The sequence below is a fragment of the Vanellus vanellus genome (assembly GCF_965231255.1).
Source record: "Vanellus vanellus genome assembly, chromosome: 1".
Taxonomy (NCBI): domain Eukaryota; kingdom Metazoa; phylum Chordata; class Aves; order Charadriiformes; family Charadriidae; genus Vanellus; species Vanellus vanellus.
In genome coordinates, this window is record NC_138905.1 from 145,315,944 (window position 1) to 145,338,241 (window position 22,298).

A 22,298-nucleotide genomic window follows, 5' to 3' on the forward strand; every position below is an offset into this window, starting at 1 on the left:
GAAGACAGAGGTTCTCCTGACTCCAGCAGAAGATCAAACACCCCCAACTCACAGGCAGTGAACATAATCTGGGGGTAAGGAAAGGTGGGAGTGAGGGATCAGGTGAAAGCACCATACCGTACTCCATTTCTAAAGCTGCTTCATTGGGAGAAAATATACACATAATATTTTTTTCATGTAAAATCATATTTCATATAAACAAGTCCAATGATTAAATTGAAGTTTCTCTGAACACCGATAATACCATACAGTGCTTGTAGTGCACCTTCTTCATTTCTATTCCTTTTCTGGCAAAGTCAGCCAACATTTTTTGGCTCACAAAGGTTCACATTTAGAGACCAGTTTTCAGTGTGAATATTCTTGCCTATTCCTTAGTTTCAGAGCACGTTATCATCATCTCTCTTGTTTTTTGCCTGGAGAGCACAAAGGCAAGACTATGTGCTGATGGGATTTTCTGTTGTTGTTTTCGTTCTTTAAGGATCTAACATATGCTCCAGTGAACCCTGGAGACTATCCTGTGGGTTGCAGCAGCGGGGGGATAGCCCACTCTATGGACTTTTTTCAGTGACTGACATGCATCAATACAGTTGTCTCCCTGAGGCAGGGAGGAAGTACTGCCTCATTCAGGTCAGCAGAATTGCCCCAACTTTTCATAGCGAAGGTATGTAACATCTCCAGGAACAACCCTTAACCTTCAGACAGACATATATAACCACACATAAGAAAAACATCCTTCTTTAGCTGTACAGTCAAGTGTAAAATGGTAACAAAGGCATCAACTCAATTGACTGCCTGTACCTACAACGATTTGATAAAGTTCAAGGGAAGCTCCTTTTACCCTCAGTAAGAACATGGTTTATCCAAAGTTGAGTTCACGTCTCAAAAACATAGTACCAATTTTCAATTTGGAAAGCACTGAGCACTCCTCTTTCTCACCAAGCAAAAGGATTTTTCATTATCCTTTTTTCCTCTCTTTATTCTCAGCTCTGCATTTCAGGAGCCTTAAGATGCAGCAGTATTTGCACAATCCAAAGAGTATTCCTTCCACTGCCATGTTGGCCAGAGGTGCAGCAAGGGACAATAGAAAAGGTAACTAAAGAGTAAATGAGGAAAAAGTCTCCACTGCACTGGACATTATAATTTTATGCTCATGTGCTTACACACACAGAAAGGCAAATAACAACCGTTAACAGTAATGAAAGCAGAACTACTAGTTCTACTTTTGTGCCTTAATTAAATGCTTTTTGGAAAAACAGTCATTATACCAGACTCTCTTTCACTTGAAAAGAGGCAAGACACAGAAGCTCTCAAGCTCAGCCTTCTGCATAATACATACAGACAAACCACGGGAGAGGGAAGGAAATTTTTTGAGAAGACATTCAAAAAATCTTGTTCTTTGCATGGTTTAACAAGGAGTAAAAAAGGCAATTCAAGTCAGCTCTCTGTTTCTCAAAATCCAAAAAGTGGGAAGAAATCCCACCACCAAAGGAACCTTCCACATTTGAGGCAGTCAGACAGCAAGCCCTCAACTATAAAATCCAGGGTTTTTATAAAGCCTCATGCAGAGACAAGGTCTGCTCATCCAAGCCTCCAAAGGTCAGAGAGGTCTCAATAAATGCTAAGCCTATCCTGAGAGGTCAGCTTGCTATCACATCTTTTTTCTTGTCAAATTTCCTTCCTGTCTAAATGAGCAGACAGGATGCTTTCGTATGAGATGGTTTTCATCCCAAAGACTTATATTCAGGACCTTGAATACTGAGCGATCCTTGAACATTTCTGTCTGCATAATCTTAGACATCTATCCAAGACTGAGTTATATTTCTTACCTTTGAGACTAAAAATCCACTGTTGTATTGCAAGATGGTTTGAGGGTAGTCAAGGTCTTCTGTGGAACCCATCTTGTTTCTGGACTGAGGCACAGATTCTCTGTCCTCTTAATTTAAATAAGCTTCTTTCCACCAGGCACAGAGCACACCAGCTGATCCACTTAATCTTATTGCTTCGGAGAAACACACTGGTTACAAAACCTGTTAGCTAAGCTTCAATGGGTCTCTCTACCAGGTTCAGCTGTTTCTTTGGCTCTTCCATCATCAAGTACAAGGCTAAAGAAGCAGCGCAGATTAAAGCTTGTATTGTCAGTTCAGCAGTCAGTTAACACGCTGGTACTTCAGAAGCACTTGAAAGCTTGTAATAAGCAAAACAGAAATCAATACAGAACAGCATCAAGAACCAGAACTCAGTGCGATGCACCAGGAGTTGATAAACCAAAGTGGAGTCTTTCTCGGGTCTTGTTCAAAAGCAGCTCTACTCCATCAAGCTGGCATTTTGATGCTGGGAGACTTCACAAGAACAGAAAGCCTTACACATGTTAGTCAGCCCAATGATGTGACCCCAAAGGAAAGAAGACAATTTGGCAACACAATTCTTCAAGTGAAATGTGGACGTTCACAGGGGTTTAAGAGTGAAGGAATATCAGCTCAGCTCAAAGGGTTAAGGCACACTCTTGGCCAAGCCTGGCACCTCACACGGCCCTAATTCCATCACCCCTCACCCAAGCATATGCACAGCACTTAACTTCACCATGCAGAAACAGAGACATGTTCAGACTTGGGCTCCGGTCACGTACACAGGGCCTCAGACCTTACCCATCAAGGAAAATGACTGGCATAACTACTACATAGCAGGCTAGAGCTGCTGAGGAAATAATCCGAGAGCAGAATCCACACAAGGAGCTGAAGGAGAAGAAAGCATCCCACCACAGTCTGTGCCTGCAACAATTTCCAACCAGGTGTGGAAAACCTGTGTGTGTGCTTCCCTGGACTGGTTTGCAAGCCATGTCCATGGAAAAGATAAAAGAAACACAGGGCATAACCAGAGGGGAGCTGAAACTTGCTGTGATGGGCACAGGTCCAGGTGAGCCTGGGGCTGGCGATACCGTATACCTCATCCCCATGTGCAGAAGCAGCCAGTCTGAAGAGAAACTGTAACAGTCTGTTGTGCTGCTTTGCCGCAGTGATTAGTTTGCTCTGACAATGATCACTCAGGTGAAGATTACAAGGAATTAAACCTACTCTCACCCCTTTTCTGTATTTTGCAGGTCTCCCTGCACACCGGCTTAGAAAGCAATGCCTGGTTGATAGCAGCACCACAGCAGGGGTGTCCTACTTGTGCTTTACCACGTTTCGGCAGAGCAGCGTGCTGAGGGATAAAAAAACGTTTTACATTTTCCAGATGGATGCCACAGCCTTCCTCCCTTTCTCTGTAAAAGTAGCCAGGGGTATGCAGAAAGTCCTTGGGAAGAAACAATGAAATGATTGCTAAGTGTCAGATGTGGCGCAGATTTCGACTTCATGCAGAACATACCTCATAGGTCTTTCATCAGAAAATCAAAACCCTGGGTTATTTCCCAAAACCTCTCTGCCCCACTGTCCGTTGGTCCAGCTTGTAAATGCCTGCCGTCTTGCCTTTTTGGGCAGACATTGCAACTCTCGGATGAGAAAAGACCCTTTGCATCAGGAAAAGACTCACAGGTTTTGTGTCACACATTTAGTGACCCTTCAGGCAACAACACTGAATGAGGCTTGACTTAGGTGATACAGTGATGGCAAAATGTTACACAGTAGCATTTTTTTCAGTGGTAGCTTTCTCCATGCTTCAGTGATTAGGTTAACGGGCAAAACTTGAGCAATACAGTGATCAACTCGCAGCTCAACATTTTTGTCTACGTTACCTTGGCATATGTGTAGACTGCACTTTATAACTTCGTCCCAACGCAACATTTTAATGTTCTCTTCCTTTCCTAGGAAGCAGGTTGTATTTATACACTGCTGCTGAAGGTTAGTTCTGTGCTTCTCTTTTGAACCTGCCCCATTTTAGAAGAAACAGGCCAGTATAAAGTTTTCCATGTGTTCCTTCTGACCATTTTCTGGATGCAGTGAAACTTCCTCTACTGAAAGTTTTGACTGTATAATCCTTCTGTGAATCAGTATTTTTCATTCAGATCCTTACATTTCAGCCAAAAGATGTATTTCTTTTAGCCAGTAAAATAGCAACCTACTTTAGGAGTTAGTTGCAAAAGTTAGCAAAGCAGATGTCACAATTATCAGCTTTTTTCCCCTCCATATACAACCCAAAACCAGTACCTGTTCCCAGGTTCTAACACCACAGGGTCTCCTGTGTTACCAGAACACTAGGTCCAAACACACAAAAGTTATAGCAAACACCACACTGTAGAAACACTTAGACCTCCAATACCTCTTAGGCCAACATAGCCTGTAAATATAGTGCTATTGTCTCGCTAGTGCACCAGACTTCACTGTTCGGTACAGGTTAGACACCAAAACTTTATTTTGTACTGTGGAGGCTGGAGATCACAACACACTTCTCTGCCAGAGTGACTGTGAATCTGTGCAGCTTGTATTTAACAAGACACCATTTCTCTGAAGGAAAAGCATGGACAACAGTTTTCAAGAACACAGCTACATTCATAATGGACATCAGGCGAGATTTTCAAGACCCGCCTGGATGCAGTCCTGAGTAATGTGCTCTAGGCAATCCTGCTTTAGCAGGGGAGTTGGACTAGGTGATCTCTAGAGGTCCCTTCCAACTCTGAAAATTCCGTGATTCCCTGCTATCCCCACCTCAAGGAGAGCACACAGTCTCAGTTTCTATTTAGGAACTTCCATCTGCACATGCACTAAGTGCGAGTCTGCAGAGTTCATTCACTTACCCAAATCTAGACCCACTCTTATTGAACACGCTACAACTTTTTCATTTCCTCAGATCAATTCCAAAGAAAGATCCATTCTTTTTCCACTATTTTCTATGGGAAAAGAAAGCTCAAAAACTTCTCACTAAGTCTCCATCCATATGGATAACCAGGTCAACTTCTTTCCCTCAATAGCTTTCACACTCTGATTAAAATAGAGAAATTGTACAGAGATAAATATCACTAACCAAAGAAAGATTAGAAAGGTGTGGGAAAATAAAAATATTTCTCTGCTAAAGGCAAATTCTGCCTACCTACTACTGAGAAACAAATTGGTGCAATTTTGCCCAAGCATAAAGATCTCCCATTCCCAGGATCATAATGGCTATTCAGATTGAGGCCATCAGCCACACTGGAAGCAAATGCTTGCCACACTGATGTATTTCTCTTCTGTTGAGCTAAACAAAACTCTAGGAAGCGCTAGCTGCCACTCAAGCTTGCAGACCACCTTCCTCAAATGACTCAGCCACAGATTGGCAATCAGGTATTAGAGTGGCATTTAGTACAGCTGCATTAAAGATTCATGAGTATGAAAATGCTCAACCCTTGATTCTTGTAGTTTTGACTAAATAACAGACAGTTATGTGCACAACTGTAGGCTAGCATGTCCTAACGGGCCATAAATTCACTTCACTTAAGGCAAAGTTATAGGACACAAGAGGCTCTGGTAATTAAATGACCACAAAGTTAATTAAACCCACTTGAAGTACTTTTTAAATTATGACTAAATCTGTCTGTTGAGGACACCAGATGTAATCGTCTAATGGGATTAAAACCAGTAGCGAGATGTAGGGTAGGAGGGTTGCAGATAACTCACATCAGATTGATGCAAAGCCACACACAGTGTGTTGCTGTTTCCAAGTAAATTGTTAGTGAGGCTTAAAGTCTAAGCTCCTTTTAAGCTACAAATGCATTCATGAAGATGAAATTGCAATGGCTTGCTTTCTCCAAAAACCCCATCAAGGCTTTTGTCATAGCACTTAGACCATGTGCAGGCTAAAGCTGTTACTTTACCTCCACGGTTCTATTTTGGTGATGAATTTTTCTTCACCTAAATGACTCACTACAGACAAATACTACACAAAAAATAATTACGTCATTTTTGCACAACATTTGAAACTAAGAAATGATCTATGAACAAAGCAGATTTAGTAAGACTAATGTGTCTTTCACTGAGAAATGGCAGATGACACTATTTTCACACACGCAACCTTCCTTATAAGCAATAAGTACAAATCTCAGGGACGTCACTACGACAATGAGTTTCAGTAACGCCAGTATGGAAACAAGTGTGCCTTGCTATCATTATTAAGCTTCTAAGTATGCCCAGCATGTATCAGATGGCCTGGATGTGCACTAAGACAATACAGTTTGTGCCCTTTTATTTTTTTTTAAGAATTCTAAAAAGCCAAGATACTCAGTATCATACTTTTTCTTTGAAACAGAACACCCAGTTTTAACAAAATGCTAGTTTTCGTCTTTGTAACTTTTAATTCTTCTCATTTTTTACAACAGATGTATTTCCCTAGTAATATGACTATTGCTTCTGTCAGTTTTTGACAGCAACTAATTATTTTTTTTTTTCCTGTTTACTACTGATGGACATTTAAGGTGGGCAGGCAATCCTGTATACCCAGCTCATTCTCTAACCAAATCCTCCCTTCTCCTCAGTTTTCCTTACAATGAAAACTCTGAGAATGTCTTTTAAAGTCCATCGCAAGCAATCCAGTTGTTCTTGGTTTAACCTCCTGGCCTGCAAATAATCTCTCAACAAAATTCAATCAAATAATCATTGAAACCCCTGTCAGAGGAAGGTGCCAGGAGAGACAAGAGGCATAGTCTCCCTGAGGACAGGCAGGTTCACTAGCTAAAACTAGTAGAGGCCAAAACTTTAAAGAGAGAGAGATAGAAAAAGAAAACCAAGACAGAGAGCAGCTGAGGTAGGCTTGTATGTCAGAAATAACTTGCGCTCTGTCAAGCCTCCCAAAGGCAATCAGTAGGCATGCAACCGCCTTGCACAGGCCATGTTACACTTGCTAGTCTGACAATCTTCTCCTCCGTTTCTTCAAAAAGAGAGCTTCAGAAAAAAGTGTCCCCGTGGCTTGGCATGGGCAAGCACCCCTGAAGTCCTTTTACCTGGTGTTTCACCTAAAATGTTTTTTTGGTTTTGGTTTTTTTTTTTTTTTTGTTTTTTTTTTTTTTTACAGCTTTATATTGTTTGCCAGCCTTGTCAAGTGCAGTGAGCAGAAGAGAAAGACTTTGCCAGCCCTTCCCTTTTCCAGTTAAGACAGGAAGTAACAGACACTATTAGGCAATTCCTCAGAGCACTTACATGCATATGTCCAGGATCATACAGAGAATTGCAGGGAAGACCCAGTATGAGGGATCAACCCTTGCTCAGACACTTGGTTGGCAGGTTGAGACTGCTAGCTGGGAGTGACTGTGGTGCTACCACACCATTATTCCTTCATGTTGTGCTACAAATAGTCCAGTTTCAAGGACAGCACTCCTGGGCATCCCGTCCAGAGCAGGTAGAGCTCACTTTGCAGGTGCGACAGCGCACATGCAACTAGATTAGGTATCAGTTAAAAAGCAGTTCAAATCAGCCTTAGCCCTTCAAAAGTTTTAGAACCTACTACTACAGCACAGCATTTGAGTTAATCTATGATTTTTTAATTATTTTTTTTTTGCGAGGAAGCAGCAGATATATTAAGAGGATGCAGCAGGTGAGGGGGAACCAGACCAAATTCATTTTCTGTGCTATAATTATAGAGAAGGACAGTGGTGCACACCATTTGAAACAAGCTTCAAGAGCCCGGTATCAGATTAAGCACAAAAAAATCAGAGATACATTTCCTTTTAACAACAATAATTCTGTACACCCAGTTCTGAAGTATCGACTGCAACTAGGTTGCTGCTTCATACAAATGCTAGAGACAACTGCAAATTTATTGTGAGGCAGCAGAAGATACATTCTGCAAATAACACATTTGTTGGGCTGGGGAAGGGACGGATCAACAGAATGCAACATAAACTTAATGAAATGTGTGTTGTACCCAGTTTATAACCAAACCTCAAAGGCAGGATACCAGATCAAAACACAGGCAATACATATATTTCCTCAATTATAAAAAAAAACACCTTTAACTTATGTACCAATACAATACATCAGTGGTCAATTCTGCTCACCCATTTATGAATTAAGGAACCTGCCAAATTAGTTGGTTTAATTGCTGTCATATACAATCTAGCAACATCTCTACCTCTGCTGTCAAACACAAACAGCTGCAATGGTCTGTTACACAATCCTGTACATGTTCAAGAACTGCCCTAAACCTCACACTGGTGCAATGTCCAGGTAGTGCTGAGCAGTGATCAGCTCTCATTTGTTTGCATTTATAGCATTGCAGTCCCTGGTACAGTCCTGTCCTCACAATTTTGGGAGCCATTGCAAAAACTCCCATTTTCACTAACAGCTTTCAAGATGATGCTTCCAGATAACATATCAAATGTTTTTATATGCATACCTAACCATGCATATGCCCTTATTCTTGGCCATTGAATAGAATACTCTACAAAGGTAGAGTCAATTACAAAAAATCATGGGTATGGTCATGGCTTGGGTAACCACTTCTTATTAATATCAATTACTTCTGACAATGTCTCATACATTATCAAAATTACTTTACTACAGCAGGCAGTAAGTGGATGGAAAACACCACAACAATCATATTGAAGGGCTTGGACTTGCCCCCTTGCCCTTGTGGAGAAGCCATAGTTTCTGTTGAATAAGCTGCTTCCCAAGTCACCTAGTGCAGGTTGAGCCCAGAATATAAAAAGAAAATTGCAGGCTGAAAGGCTGGTAAGTGCAGAGGGCCATCAGCCCTCAGATAGGAACAGGAGGAAACATTCTTCTTTAAGGATCCAAACAGGATTATGTGGTAACACTGTCCATAGCAATGGGAACTTGGATTTCTTACCCTTTTGAGGCTCATGCTCTTCTTTGCTTAAAAAGGGCTGCAGAAAAACCATTCCTGGCTGCCAGTGCCAAGAGGCATGGTGAGGCATCAACATACATGTGGACAGCATGCACCAGCTACTGCACAATACGGGGAAGCTCGGGAGCTTTATCCTACGACCTTTCCACCCCTTTCAGCTCAGACCTTCCTGCAAGCAGTCTGCGATAAGCAGGATCCTCATCCTCAAAAACGAAGAGGTCACACACTGCCTTGTATTATTAGACGGTTAATGCCCTTCTGAACCCTATACAACCTCCAGAGCAAGGCGGGTTCCCACTGGCTTGATCCTATGCTCCTGGCACCTCTACAAGGACAAAAGGGAGACGTCGTGTTTTGTAGTGATAGATGTGAAATCTCTCCCAGAGCTGATTTCAAGAAGAGAGGTGCATCCTCACAACTGAGAAAACTCTCCCTATCTCATTGCGTAACTTAAAAGACTCAAGAACGGAGACAGAACATCGGAAGAAACCCTGGGCATTTCTTGGCACTCAGTAAGTAGAACAGGGCTCAGAGGTCTCTTACACTGCTGCTAAGACCTTCCAGCAGGCATGAACACAGTGCTATATGGTGGAGTTGCCCGATCCATGACTTAATGGGATTTACACCCCATATTTACTCCACACCAGTCTTGCTCACTGAGGAAATTTTTCCACTACTGAAGAAAAAAAACATACCAGTAAAGAGCAAACCTGAGCTTTCTCCAGCAACATAGGCTGATTTTAAAGTAAGCTTAAAATTCACTGATAGGTATGGCTGCCTGACACAAACCAAGAAGCTGGGAACTACTTGAGTTTTTGGCTTTGCAATGGCACGGGAAGAGCTCCAGAGTTTGAAAGCAGGACGAACAATAAAGTCAAATGCATGGGATAAGCTTAACACTTCTGGAGGAATGACTTGTATAAAAGTCTTCCATCATCTTCAAGGATTTCTTTCCCCATCTCTACCCTAAACCCCTGGGGCTGCAATATGTTCAGGCAAGATGAAAGCTAACATCCAGACTCCAACTTTTCCAATGGCAGTCTACTGGAGAAGAAACAAAGACTTATAGTCTTGCTCACCCAGATCCTTGATGTTCTGATAAAAACAGTGAATAGATTTCTGCTTACAACCCAGGAGAACAAAGCCTCCAAAACAAAACCAAACACTGAATATTGACAGACAAACAGAACAAGGTATGTAACTTCAATGCAATGGGACGTAAGTAACATGCAACTCATAACAAGCCTAGGCAAAGAGAGTCAGGTTACTACTGGTACATAATCCTCATTGACCAGTTTCAGAAGTAAACAGGCAGGTATCTCTGCAGACATTCTCACTGGATTGGATTTCCAGCAGCTATGCTCTGAAAGTAGAGGTAGCCTACTAGCTAAGTCAGACTCGATCCAATACTCAACCATACCAACATAAATTCAATGTTTCAGAAGTATTTATTAGTTTGGTATGTCTTTGATAAATATTAGTTGCTAAATCCTGTACTACTCTGTTTCCTTAACATTTATACCAGAACCTGTGACTACAGTGTGATTTAAACACTGTAAGTTTAATAATTAGACAAGAACAGTAGTGTGGATTATTGGAACTCCTTCATTAATTAGACCAAAGTTTGTTAATCAAAGTTTGAAGCCCATTTCAAAAGGACATTGCTTTAAAGCAGCTAAAACAGCAGACGATAGACGTTAAATACTTATCTTTTCATATGAACTCAAGGTCACTCAACAGACATACACCAAAATGGAAGAAAAAAGGCCAACTAATTTTACCTGCTTTTAGACAGCTCTTGAAAACCAGTCTTGCAAATCCAAGCAATCAGGCAAGATTTAAGCAATCAGCATCGCAACATTCTTCCAAAGTAGGGAAAAATATCAGTAACTTTGGTACTTCGGCATCTAGAAGCCATTATAAAGCCTGCTGGTATCCTAGGTTCTTTCATTCAAAACACTAAGACCCCTAGAAGCTACTTCACAAAAATGTACTGACTTACAATCAATACAGAACAAAGAGCAATTGTTTACTATCAAAAAATGTATTAAGTTATTGCATCAGCAAGGTTTTTGCAGTAGTACAAGCACACACCCCAGCCATAATGAAACCTGAATAAATTCTATTTGGCATGGCGTAATTTATATTTGTGACCTTATTAAAAGACTACAGTTTCAACTCTTCAGTTTCCTTGCAGTTCAAAGCTCCTTATCAATGATGACCACAAGCAGACAGAGGGCCAGACAGTCTTGGAGCAACAGCTACCTTGGAAAGACAAAAGCCCCCATTTTTATTGTTGAGCATGATGTTATACAGCACAGGATATCCCTTTGGTCAGCTGGGGTCAGCTGTCCTAGCTGCATCCCCTCCCAACCTCTTACCCAACCTCAGCCTACCCATTCAGGGGGGTGTGCACAAAATGCAAAATGGAGAAGGCCTTGACACTGTGCAAGCACTGCTCAGCAATAGCTAAAGCATTGGTGCGTTATCAACACTGCTTGTCACAAATCCAAAACACAGCAAACCAGCAGCTCTGAAGAAAGTTAACTCCATCCCAGCCAGAACCAGTACATGGACACATGACGCAATATGCATTTCAGGAAATTCAGCACTGAAAAGATTTTGGTGAGCAAAACACATACCTGAAGTAATAATACTGCTAAGTGTTAGACTAGATAAAACTCTGCACTGAGCAGTTACTGGGCAACTTTAGATACTAGGAGTTTTAAGAGGTCTTGATTGGGTTCAGCTGGCCGACTGAAAGAGAACTTCCGCATTCCCTCTGCAGTTTTGAAAGTAAGCATTTGCAAATAGCTTCAAAACACTTCCAGGCTTTTCTTCCTGAAGCTGCTGTGAAAAGAAGAAATAATACAAGCACTATAAACAACAGAGTTACTTTATGCTAGTGCACTTTTAGGACCTTGTATGAAGTCAGAGCTGGATATGGTGCATTAAGCTGAATGATTACCAAAGCTTGACAGCTGAACATCCTCCCCCTTATTTTCTCTGGCCTCAGAAATTGACCTAAACATCAGGGGAGCTTACGGAATTCAATCATTTCAGGGTGGGATACAAAACCTACTCTTGGTGCCCTCTCTGGAGAAAAAAAAAAAACCCTATCAAGCACAGTCTTTTTTCATCATCAACTAACAATATCCATTGGGTTCTTCCAGTATGACTCCAACACTTTTTGGCAACTGCCACTTCTTTAACTGCTTCCATTCCTGACAATGACACTGCATTCATAGCTTGACAACTTCCTGAAAGTAGAATTATAAATGAGCATCTCCCCAACTACTTACATAATCTATCATCAAGACCTCCACCCAACATATCAGTCCCAGTGGAAATCCACAGTAGAAATATACTGTTGCAATACTAATAGGACTCTAATCCTGAGCTCGAAGACATTGGTACTAAGAGCTATTAGTTAAACTTCTCACATAACCACAGATAGAATACACTTTTTTAAAAAAAGTGGTGTTACCATGGATAGTGTGTCAATATTTAAGAGCAGGCTAAGTAGAACTGCGTGTGTTTACAAACAGGCATCCCACCAGCCTTATCAAATATTTTGTGAACAACATTAGATTGCATTTTAGCAAAATCATTACTAAAGATGAACTTATCTTCAGGTAGATAGGCTTTTAACACTTTAATGAAGACAGCAGAAAAAATGAACTCTCCACAGAGAGCCAACTGCTCGGAATTCAAGAGATCAGTGGTGATGAGATGATTAAATAAATCAGTCTAGGTCTCAGCACCCAAAACAGTGGTGAAACTCACAAAAGAGGTCACAAAAACTTGAGAAGTAACATAATTAATTGGAGAACTTCAAAAATGTGAATTGCCAGAAAGGGAAAAGAATGTATACCTTTTCTTTCCACAGCTAGTAACAACAATGATTTCAGCAGCATGGTCTAGTAAGAAACAAACCCTGTATGGATTCACTGAAAGCAATGCACACAAACTCAGTCAGCCAGGGATCCAGCTGAGCTGTAGCACCAATGTGCCTCTCAGGCACTCCAGGAAAGGGATGTACTTTGATCTGATGCATCAGTGTGAGGAAAACGCCATCTGCATCTGAAGACTGTTGATAAAAGAGCACACACCCTGCTGAATTAACAGTTGACATAGCTGTACATAACAGGACCATCAAGAAGAGTGTCTGAGCTTCGTTATTCAAATATGTTGAGTGATTTTTTGCAACAAATGGGTTCTCATACAACACTTCCGCAGATTTAATATACTGACATGAAAACAGCAACTTCAGTTCACTGGAAACAGTTTTCTTTTTAATTTTACCATAAAAAGGCAAAATAAACTCTTTCAATGTAATGTTATAGCTTTTAATATTCCTGAGCTGCATTTTAGAAGCAAAAGTATTCTTAAACAGATTTAAGAGACACTGCAGCCTTACTTTCCAACACCACAAGTAAAAATAATTTAGCAAGAAGGCCCCTTTTTCAAAAGACAATGGCTACCTCTGTATGTACCTGAAAAAATACTTCAAGTGGCTCTATGCCACTTAAAGTAATTACAAAGCCAAATATGTCAACAAAATAACAGAACAACTTTTCAACCATTTTATCACTGCTTCTTACTTCCTACATCAGCGTGCCTCTCTTACATGGAAGGTATTATTATACAAATGGCATTACATGCCCAATAACTTGCGCCACAAAGCTTGGCACTATACAGACATATGAAGGAACCATAGGAGTTTAAAAGATATCCTGATAAACTTTATAGTCAGTTTTAAGAACTATATGCAAGTTCTGCTATCCATCTCAATCAGAAAATCTCTACTTTGTTAAATGTGATTTCATTGAATGCACCAGAAAGCATTTAAAATCAAATCTGTATGTAATAGCTTGTCACGTCTGGAGTTCCAGATGTTCCCATATACTTCTCAAGCCAAATTAGGTGATACAGAGACAAAAACTAAATCAACTAAAATTAAGGGTTAGAAAACTGAAAATCAAGAAAACAGGTTGGCTTTTAGCACTGTAGGAACTCGAGCACAAGCACAGGCAGTTACACCTACATGGTGGTAGAAACCTAGAAAGAGACAACAAAGCACAAAGGAACATCAAGAAAAAAATCAGGCATCTATTTGCTTGATTTCAGGGATTAAATGCAAGTTAAGCATTGGTTTAAACAAACGTGTTTTCTACAGCAGTCACACAGATGAGGTCTCGTTTAGAACTTTCTGGACCTTTTGTCCAAGCACAGCCTTTTCAAGGAGCCAAAGCCTCCACTACCCACTCCAAGTACTCCTTTGCTTACTCAGTGATCTCCTCCGGTGCCTTTGTCTCCTGCTCACACTTCTGCGACTACGACTTCTTTCTCTTCTGTCTCGTCTACGTTCATTACTGCGAGTTCTTCTGTAACGTGAACGTTTGGGGCTTACGCTTCTTCGACGGGGACTACGGCTTCGTCGAGGACTGTAACTTCTGCTAGAGTGTCTATAATACCTCCTTTCTTTCCTGCGCTTTTCATCCAGATAACTCACATCTCTTCTGTGTCTGCTCCTCTCTCGTTTACTCTTACTCTCATCAGTGTTTACACTGCTACATGAACGGCTCTTTCTTCTCCTTGGCTCTGTGCTACGTTTGCGCTGCTCATAGTGTGAGTCCTTCCTGCAGGTATCCTTGTCATAGCTAGAGACGTTCTTCTGCTGCTGGTTATTGGTGGGAACACATGAAAGTTCCCCTGAACTTCTTTTCTCAGAACACCTCTCAGAGTTTGTGGTATGAAGTTTCTGACCTTCTTTGACATGAACTTTGTCATGAACATTGCCATTCAAGTACTTGCACTGAGTGTTTACACTCTCAGGGGATGGTACTTCCCTTTGAGAGCCGGGAGCCAGTTTGCTTGTAACAGCCTGTCCTGAGGTAGAAGTGATGCAGCTGGATGACACAGTGTGTGGAACACCACTAGGTGTTATCAGCATGTCAGACTGAGACGCTTCTGTTTCTTCTTTGTTTTGATTAACTGCATCCATTTTCTTGCTCAGAAGATTGTTCAATAGTTTCACCCTCAGTTCCTTTTCCTTCCTCTGCAACCCCAGTGCTCTCTCTTTTTCTTCTTCCACACGTTTGAGCTCGGCCTCCTGGAGCCTTCGTCTCTCCTCTAGCTGCTGAAGACGAATCTTTTCTTCATTGTGTTCTTGCTCCAAAAGCTTTACTGTCTGAAAGACAGTCAAAGGGAAGATAAGAGTAAATATGAAAATATTTATAGACCTGCTCATGCTTCTAAGTTATACCATAACACAAAAGCAGCAATATGACAAAAAATTTAATCTAACAAACAGAACTTAACCATCCCAAAATAAAACAGTTGCTTCCCTTTTAAAGGGAAAAAAAAACCAAAACCAACCAACCAAACAACAAAAACCTAAACATTGACACACAACTGTTGTAAGGTGAAACATTAGTCTTATTCCACAAATGCTTTTGAGTGTTAATTTCTCCTAGCTGTTCCACAAGGCAAAACCAAAGCTTGGTCTTTACGTCTCTTTAATATGACGAGAGTAACACACAAGCTAGAACAATATGTGAAATTTGAACTATTAAAATACATTTATCAGGGCCAACACTTGAAGGTTTCAGTCAAATTTAAAACATTAATTTCTCTTAGATGATTGCAATCTGTGGTTCATAGATAACTTTACAATGAGTCCATAAAAAACAGCAAATAATTAAACACATGCATATTATGTAGAAACTGATTCTCATTTTGTCAACCATGTTAGAAACTCATGATACTGAAAAAGAAAGTTCAAACTTTTTTTTTTTAATTCTGATCCAGACAAACAGCTTAGCGCAGACCTTGCAATTCTGTCAGTAAAAGAAACTCTGCTTTGATTTATCAGACCAGCTTTCTATTTCACAGCTGCAAAAGTTACAAAGCCTGCAAGAAGTATTTCTCCCTTCTCCTCGCATGTAACTCACCACATAGCACCATACGAGTTCAAAAACACTCCTGAGGTACACTGGCATCAGGGAAAAAAAAACCTGTGTGTGCTTTGCCACACAGTTTTTAATTTCTACAGAAAAAACTTACATTATGATACATCCTAACATGACTTTATCCAAGTCTTAAGCAAATGACATCCTGTTTCAGTGAAAAATAACAATGCTGTTAGAGAGACAGGATCTAACATTTGAAACTTTAGCTGACAGTACTCTTCCTACAGAGAAATTGTTCTGCACAATTGCAAACATCAAATAATGAAAGCTCATTCTCTGAAACTACAAAGAATAGTTAACAGCATTGCTGAAAGCCAGAAGGGAAACAGCATCAAAACTAGAATTAGAAATAAGGAGTCCTGTGTCTTATCCTCTATGTTTAAATCACTTTATCATGCTTACTGGACTTAAAAGCAAGTCTGCCAATTAGCTTACAATTAAAAAAAAAAGCTATCCAGGACTACAGGTTCAAGTTCACTCTTCCATTTACCTAAAGGTCTGTATTTTACCAAGGGACAAATACTGTTTCATTGCACTTTTTTGAATTTTTGGTCTAAGGAATAGCATCTGGAGAGATACTAAATCTGTTGTTTAATGAACAGTGTTCCCACACCTTCTCAAGTCAGTAAAAGGCTTTGTTCTGCTGGGTTCTTCATTAGCTTCTGATACAAATACTGAAGTTACCTTTGCTCTGCTTAGCAGTTCTGCAATTAGTCTAATGGACTGAAGATTTCTCTGAGCTAACAGGAGTTTCCTTTCTTCTAACTTTATTTTCTCTTGCAGTTTTTTCTGTTCTTCAGCTTGAAGTTTTTCAAGTTGTTTTTTGTTTCGGCGAACTTCACGATCTTTCTGCTTCTGTTCTCTCCTGCGCAGCTTTTCTTCTCTTTTTCTCTCTCTCTCATATTCTTCAAGCTCTCTCTGCTTCCTAAAAAGAGAATAATATTTTCACCTTATCTAGGGCAGGTACAATTTTAGACTTCTACTCTTATGTAAAAATGTATTTTGTACTTAAATAAATTTGTTTCTAAGTAAATCTTGTTGATTACTGAAAAACAGAAGTAGAAAACAACAAACACTTTAAACATTAGTTGTGACAGCAAACAATAATTAGCCTGTCAATATTTGAAAACAAGTTGGAATGCAAACAAAACATGGCTGCAACAAATTTTTTTTTTTTAAATCAATTTGACCAGAGACAATAATAATGCATCAGGCAGCTAGGAGGTCAGTCACAATAGTGAGAAGAAAATTACCAAGCCAATTAATGTATAGAGGGGTTGGTGGATTTTATTTCAGTCATTAGGACAAAATGGTAGCTTATGTAAAAGGCCAAGGGTTTCTGAGATCAGGTGACTAATGGCACAATTTTTAGGAAACTGAATATTTTGCAGATTTAATATTTTGAATGGAACATAAGCATTAGTGACAATCTAAATAACTTTGTAGTTTCAGAAACTGTTTAATGTCTAAACATTAAGCAATGAGAATTTATACACATCAAGGCAACTGGACACCATACAACCTCCTAAACAATGAGGTCCATTCATATTTATATTCTGAATAGCTGTCTTATGACATTTGCACCTATATACATTTTCTTAAAATGTCACTGTTAAGATATGCTTGTATCCCACCCCTTTCCTGGAAAAATACTGATGTTAAGAACAAATTAGCTTTATAATAGCCAAGTTGCTAATATAACAAGTGCATAATTTTCTACTCTCCATTACAATGCACATTTTTCCCATCAGAATGACTACACATCATGTAAGTTCTCAGCTCCTGAAATTACTGTTCAACAACAACAACAAAAAAAGACTGTGTAAAACACTTCTCCAAATCTCATAATCCCTGAATCCTACCCTCCTCAAAAGGACCACAATATTTTAAGTGCTTGACTTTAGTTACAGCAGTAGAACTTTGAAAGTAAACTTGTGTTTAGTTAGTTTCTATTGATGCTGGTACGAGGAAGTAACTACAGTTTTTACTATGTCTTATTGCTAAAAATATAACTGAGAAATAACCTGTGAATACCTTTCTTCCTCTTTTTGTTTTTCCTCAGCTTCTTTCTCCTTACGTTTTTGTTCTTCTCTCTGTTTTTCAAGCTCCTGAAGCTTTTGTCTCTCAAGCTGACGCTTCTTAATTGATGCATCACTAAGGTGTTTTGTTGAGTCAAAAGAAACCTTTACAGGATACAATTGAAAACAGTTTTAAGTAGACAAAAAAAAGTCCCCAACAATCCCAAACAATTTTAACTTAGCACAAAAGTATCCAAACCACAGTGTAAATACAATCAGAAATATAAAACCTTTTCCAAAACCAAGGGAACTCCTCTATGTGCCCCAGAGCAAGCACCAGAGTACTATAACCAGATAACCGGGAACTAAATGCCTGCACACTAGCACAACCAAGTATCCGTTTACACTTTTGTGTGTGTCTGACATCCAAAAGTAAACCCTACTGTGGTGTAGGCTCTGGCTGTTCAATGTTTTCAACCTGTCAGAACAGAAACATACAGAACTCTTTCAACTTGTGTGCTATTAGGGACTGTACAGCACTCATTACAAATGGGCCCTAATAAAGGTCTCCCTTTCTATCTAACACTCTGATGATCCGTAAGTTCAGCAGCAGAAAGTTCTACAACATTCAGCACCTGGTTTAAGTGCCTCCCCACCAATTCACAGTATCACAGTATGCTAGGGATTGGAAGGGACCTCAAAAGATCATCTAGTCCAATCCCCCTGTCGGAGCAGGAACACCTAAATGAGGTTGCACAGGAAGGCGTCCAGGCGAGTTTTGAATGTCTCCAGAGAAGGAGACTCCACAGCCTCCTAACAAGAAGACTCCCAAACTGAGCTGCACTGTGCTGAAGCTCTAAGTTTGAGACTGGGAACACAAGAGAAAAGGAAGTTACACACAGCTGAGCAATGAGACCTGGGAAAACACTCAGCTTCCAGGACATACAGGCACACCTTGGCCATGCCCAGCTGCACATTGAACCAGGACACCAGCAGAGATCACAGCCCGGGTGGCCTAATCTCCCATTCTAGATACCAATGTCTGTACAAGCAGGCAGGGGTCCATAATACATTACTGCAGGCCCATCATCATGAACCATTGGGCAGAGAACAAGCAGCACATACTCTGCAGTTTAATTCACCCAGGCTCTACGTAAATGATGTTTCTAGCTGGCTAAAAGGACAGACAGGTAGAAACAGACAAGGTGTTGTGACCTTGTATGAAAGGGATCCATTCTGACAGTTCAGTCACAAACACAGCCCTCCCTCTTTCCTATCAATCCCCAGGGCTGCTGCTAGGAAGGCATGCTTCCTCTTGCACGGCCAAACTAAATTTGGGAACCCTGATCCCCTGCATGCAGGCGACAGTTTTAATTTCACATCCCCTTGAAAACCTTGAGGGTCAAGGTAAAAACAGTTTCTACGCTCTAACTGACAAACTTTGATAACAAGATAAAAGATTACAGCATTTTACTTATACTGACTAAACTAAAACTTGGATAAATATTTGCACGTTCCCACATTGCACATAGGAATACTCAAGCTTTTGCCTGAAATACACTTTCTGATTTGATGAATGACTATTGAGCATACTGAAATACACCTGCAAACATTTCACTCAACTGATATATAAGTGCACAGACTGTCTCCAAACATATTAGAGCAAGTTTTCTTCAGGTCATGCTTTCATAGATACTACATCTGAACAGACTGTCTTGTTCTCTATCACAGTTCTAATTTCTAAGACAATAGGGTTACAGAAAAAAAACTCTGGAAAACTCAATATGTTACTATTATGAATTAAGCACACTGCATTCACAGGGAACTGTGCTACAGATTAATATTATCATTTAAATTTTTGTGGGGGCTTTCTGTACGTGAAATACAATAATGATTAGGCCACATAATATTAAACTCCACAGTTCTGACACTTGTCAGGTAGACCTCATTATCAATGCTGGGACTAAATATAGAGGCTGTGAAATTCTCCCCCGAAATTTCTATTTGTAGTGAACACAACAGAGAACAATGCACTTTAAAGTCAGCCTTCTGGTGAAATATGTCTGAACTTGTTCAGAATTAGAATTGTAAGTGAAATTACAAGATTTATAAACACAAATTACTTCCTAAAAACTATTTAGCAGGTCATGTTCATATACTTGGTCCTTCCACCAAACGGTTCTCATTTCTAGAACTGCCTTGTCAAAAAAAAAAAAAAAAAAAAAAAAAAAAAGCAAAACGCCACCCACTTTGGTCAAGTAGTCTAACATGACATTTTTCTTCCATCATTTGCCATTAAAAATTCTACGACTGTTCCATAAAAATACATTACTGCTGTTAACGTCACCTGTCGTCATCACTACAGTACATAGATGTAGGCTATAAGCACTAGTGAAATAACATTTAGCTCTATTTTGTCTTTCACATGAGTTCCCATAAAAAAGCCCACAGTTTCTCACCTTTATATTGCAAGCCACTGCTTTGCCATCATCGCCTTTATACATCAGCTTCATCCCTCGCAGGGCGTTCATGGCCTTAATGAAACCTGCGTACTCCCGGTATTGAACATAAGCTTCAAAATTTAAATGGCCTCCAAAACTGAAAGTGTGAAAGTTTCTGCCAGTCATTTCTTCTCTGTAAGGGTCCAGCATGGGTATGTCCACATTACGTATTTCTCCAAACGTCTTGAAAACTTTTATAAGGACTTCTTCACTTGGCTTTTCTGAGCCAGAGTCCTTTGCTGCAAACCACTTACAAGGTAAGCCCTCTAAGTGAATAGTATCTGGCCTTTCCCCTGGCAAAGTTTCATTCATATCTTTTGCATCACGGAAAAACGAGTCCCAGTCATGTCTGGTAGGAAAGTCAATCTTATATTCCGCAGCACGGACTTTTAAAATGTCAGAGAAGCCACTCAGCTTTATTGTTTTGCCATCAAGACATGCCAGAAAAGATTTAACCAAACTTTTGTTTTCAACCTCTCCTTCAAACCGGATGAAATCCATCGTGCTTTTGGAAATCCGCAGAGTGGAAAACTGATGAGTTTGCACCATCCCTTTCAATCTTTCCATCACTTCCCAGTTCGAAATGGATTTTCCCGGTTGTTTCAGCTGAGGAAGTGCCACACTGATGGTCATTTTTGTAATGGGTTTAAGATATAACCCACAGGGAGCACAGAGCTCTACAGCTTCTGATGTATCATGAACTATTGTTGCAGCAGCCATAACACAGAAAAAGCATAGGATAAAAAAACATAAAAGATGCAAGTTTAAGTTGCAGGCTAACAGTAGTGACTTAAAATAGCCCTTATCCGTAAATAAGTGAATTCTTTGGCCATTTAACCATTCCCGAGTTAAAACAATGTCTCTTAATACAAGAGTCAATTACAGAGTTAAAAGAGAGTAGTACAAACATCTTAAATTACTTTATAACCACTAGAACCTGTAGTTTAACCTCAGTAAGGCTTCAGAAAACAAAACAAAACAAAACAAAAACAAAACAAGAAGTTGATGACAATCTTAGGAATACATGAAGTTGGTATGTGATGGCTCAGAAAGCAGCTACCCTTTTTACAGAAGGAAGGAACTGGCAGCGCGATGTCACACCACTCTGAAGTCTACTTAACAAGCACTAAACGCCAGCCGGCTACCGCCGAGGCGGATCCCACTCCAGCAGAAAGACTTGGAAGGCGCCTGCAACGAGAGAAAACCGCCCTGTATTATTTAGAAGCCAGAGGCCCCACCGACACCACCACCCCCCCTCCCAGCAGCGCTGCGCAGCCTCAGCAGAACGAGGCGGGGGAGGGCCCTGAGCCGCACCGCAGCCAGCGACCGCCACCCGCCGGCGGCTGACCCCGACGGGACGAGCCCGGGCGGCGGGGAGAGACCCCGGGAAGAAGAAGCCCAGCGGGGAGGGCCGCCAGCGGGGAGGGCCGCCAGCGGGGAGGGCCGCCAGCGGGGAGGGCCGCCAGCGGGCCGGGCCGGGCCGGGCCGGGCTGGGCCGGGTTACCTGCGCCCTCCCTCGCCGGGTCCCCGACGCGCTCCCCGGCCGCCGGATCCCAGCGGCGCCCAACCAGCCTCCTCCCCCTTCCCGGCGCCCGCCTCACCCGCAGCCGGCGGGGCGGCTCGGCCTCACAAGCAACAGCCGCCGGCGCCGGCCCCTGCCTCTACCGCGCGCCGCTGGGGCCGCTTCCGCTTCCGCCTGGCGGAAGTCTTCCCGGCCGGAAAACGGCGGGCGCGCTCGCTCTCTCTATGGCAGCGCCCAGCACGGCGCCGCCTGGCGACGGGGCGGGAGAGGGGCGAGGGCGGAGGAGGCTTGAAGCCAAAATGGCGGCTGGCGGTGCAGCTGAGGGCTTGGCCTCGTGCCGTCCCACAAAAACATACTAACAGCGGGGGTGAGCGGGCCTGTTTCCCCATAAGGTGGTTTTCACCGTTTCCTTCTAACAGCCCGGGGCATGTGGGCACGGGATCATGGAATTGTTTTGGTTGGAAGGGATCAAGTCCAACCATTAACCGAACACTGCCAAGTCCACTGCAAAGCCACA

At 41.3% G+C, this 22,298-nt stretch overlaps 1 protein-coding gene across 2 annotated transcripts; it reads right to left on the bottom strand.

Moving 5' to 3' along the window:
• Positions 1–33: 33 nt before the first annotated feature.
• On the bottom strand, positions 34–21,794 carry AKAP17A (A-kinase anchoring protein 17A). Of its 2 annotated transcripts, XM_082498444.1 has the most exons (6): positions 21,764–21,794; positions 20,218–21,447; positions 17,775–17,923; positions 16,425–16,665; positions 14,056–14,959; positions 34–68 (listed from the first exon to the last, which is right to left on the bottom strand). In XM_082498444.1, the coding sequence occupies exons 2-6, from the start codon at positions 20,977–20,979 to the stop codon at positions 49–51; spliced, it is 2,076 nt and encodes a 691-aa protein (XP_082354570.1). In that variant the 5' UTR covers positions 20,980–21,447; positions 21,764–21,794; the 3' UTR covers positions 34–48. The 2 variants fall into 2 exon arrangements, with proteins under 2 accessions (XP_082354570.1, XP_082354569.1); XM_082498443.1 differs by lacking the exons at positions 34–68; positions 21,764–21,794 and having other exon boundaries at positions 13,859–14,959.
• Positions 21,795–22,298: the final 504 nt, after the last annotated feature.

What these genes read in the sequence shown, in the direction of transcription:
- AKAP17A (XM_082498443.1), bottom strand. Translation starts at nt 20,979, where the DNA reads ATGGCTGCTGCAACAATAGTTCATGATACATCAGAAGCTGTAGAGCTC. An exon ending in CAGTGGCTTGCAATATAAAG is followed by an intron (nt 17,924 to 20,217) that starts GTGAGAAACTGT and finishes TATCCTGTAAAG; the next exon opens with GTTTCTTTTGACTCAACAAA. An exon ending in AAACAAAAAGAGGAAGAAAG is followed by an intron (nt 16,666 to 17,774) that starts GTATTCACAGGT and finishes TTCTCTTTTTAG; the next exon opens with GAAGCAGAGAGAGCTTGAAG.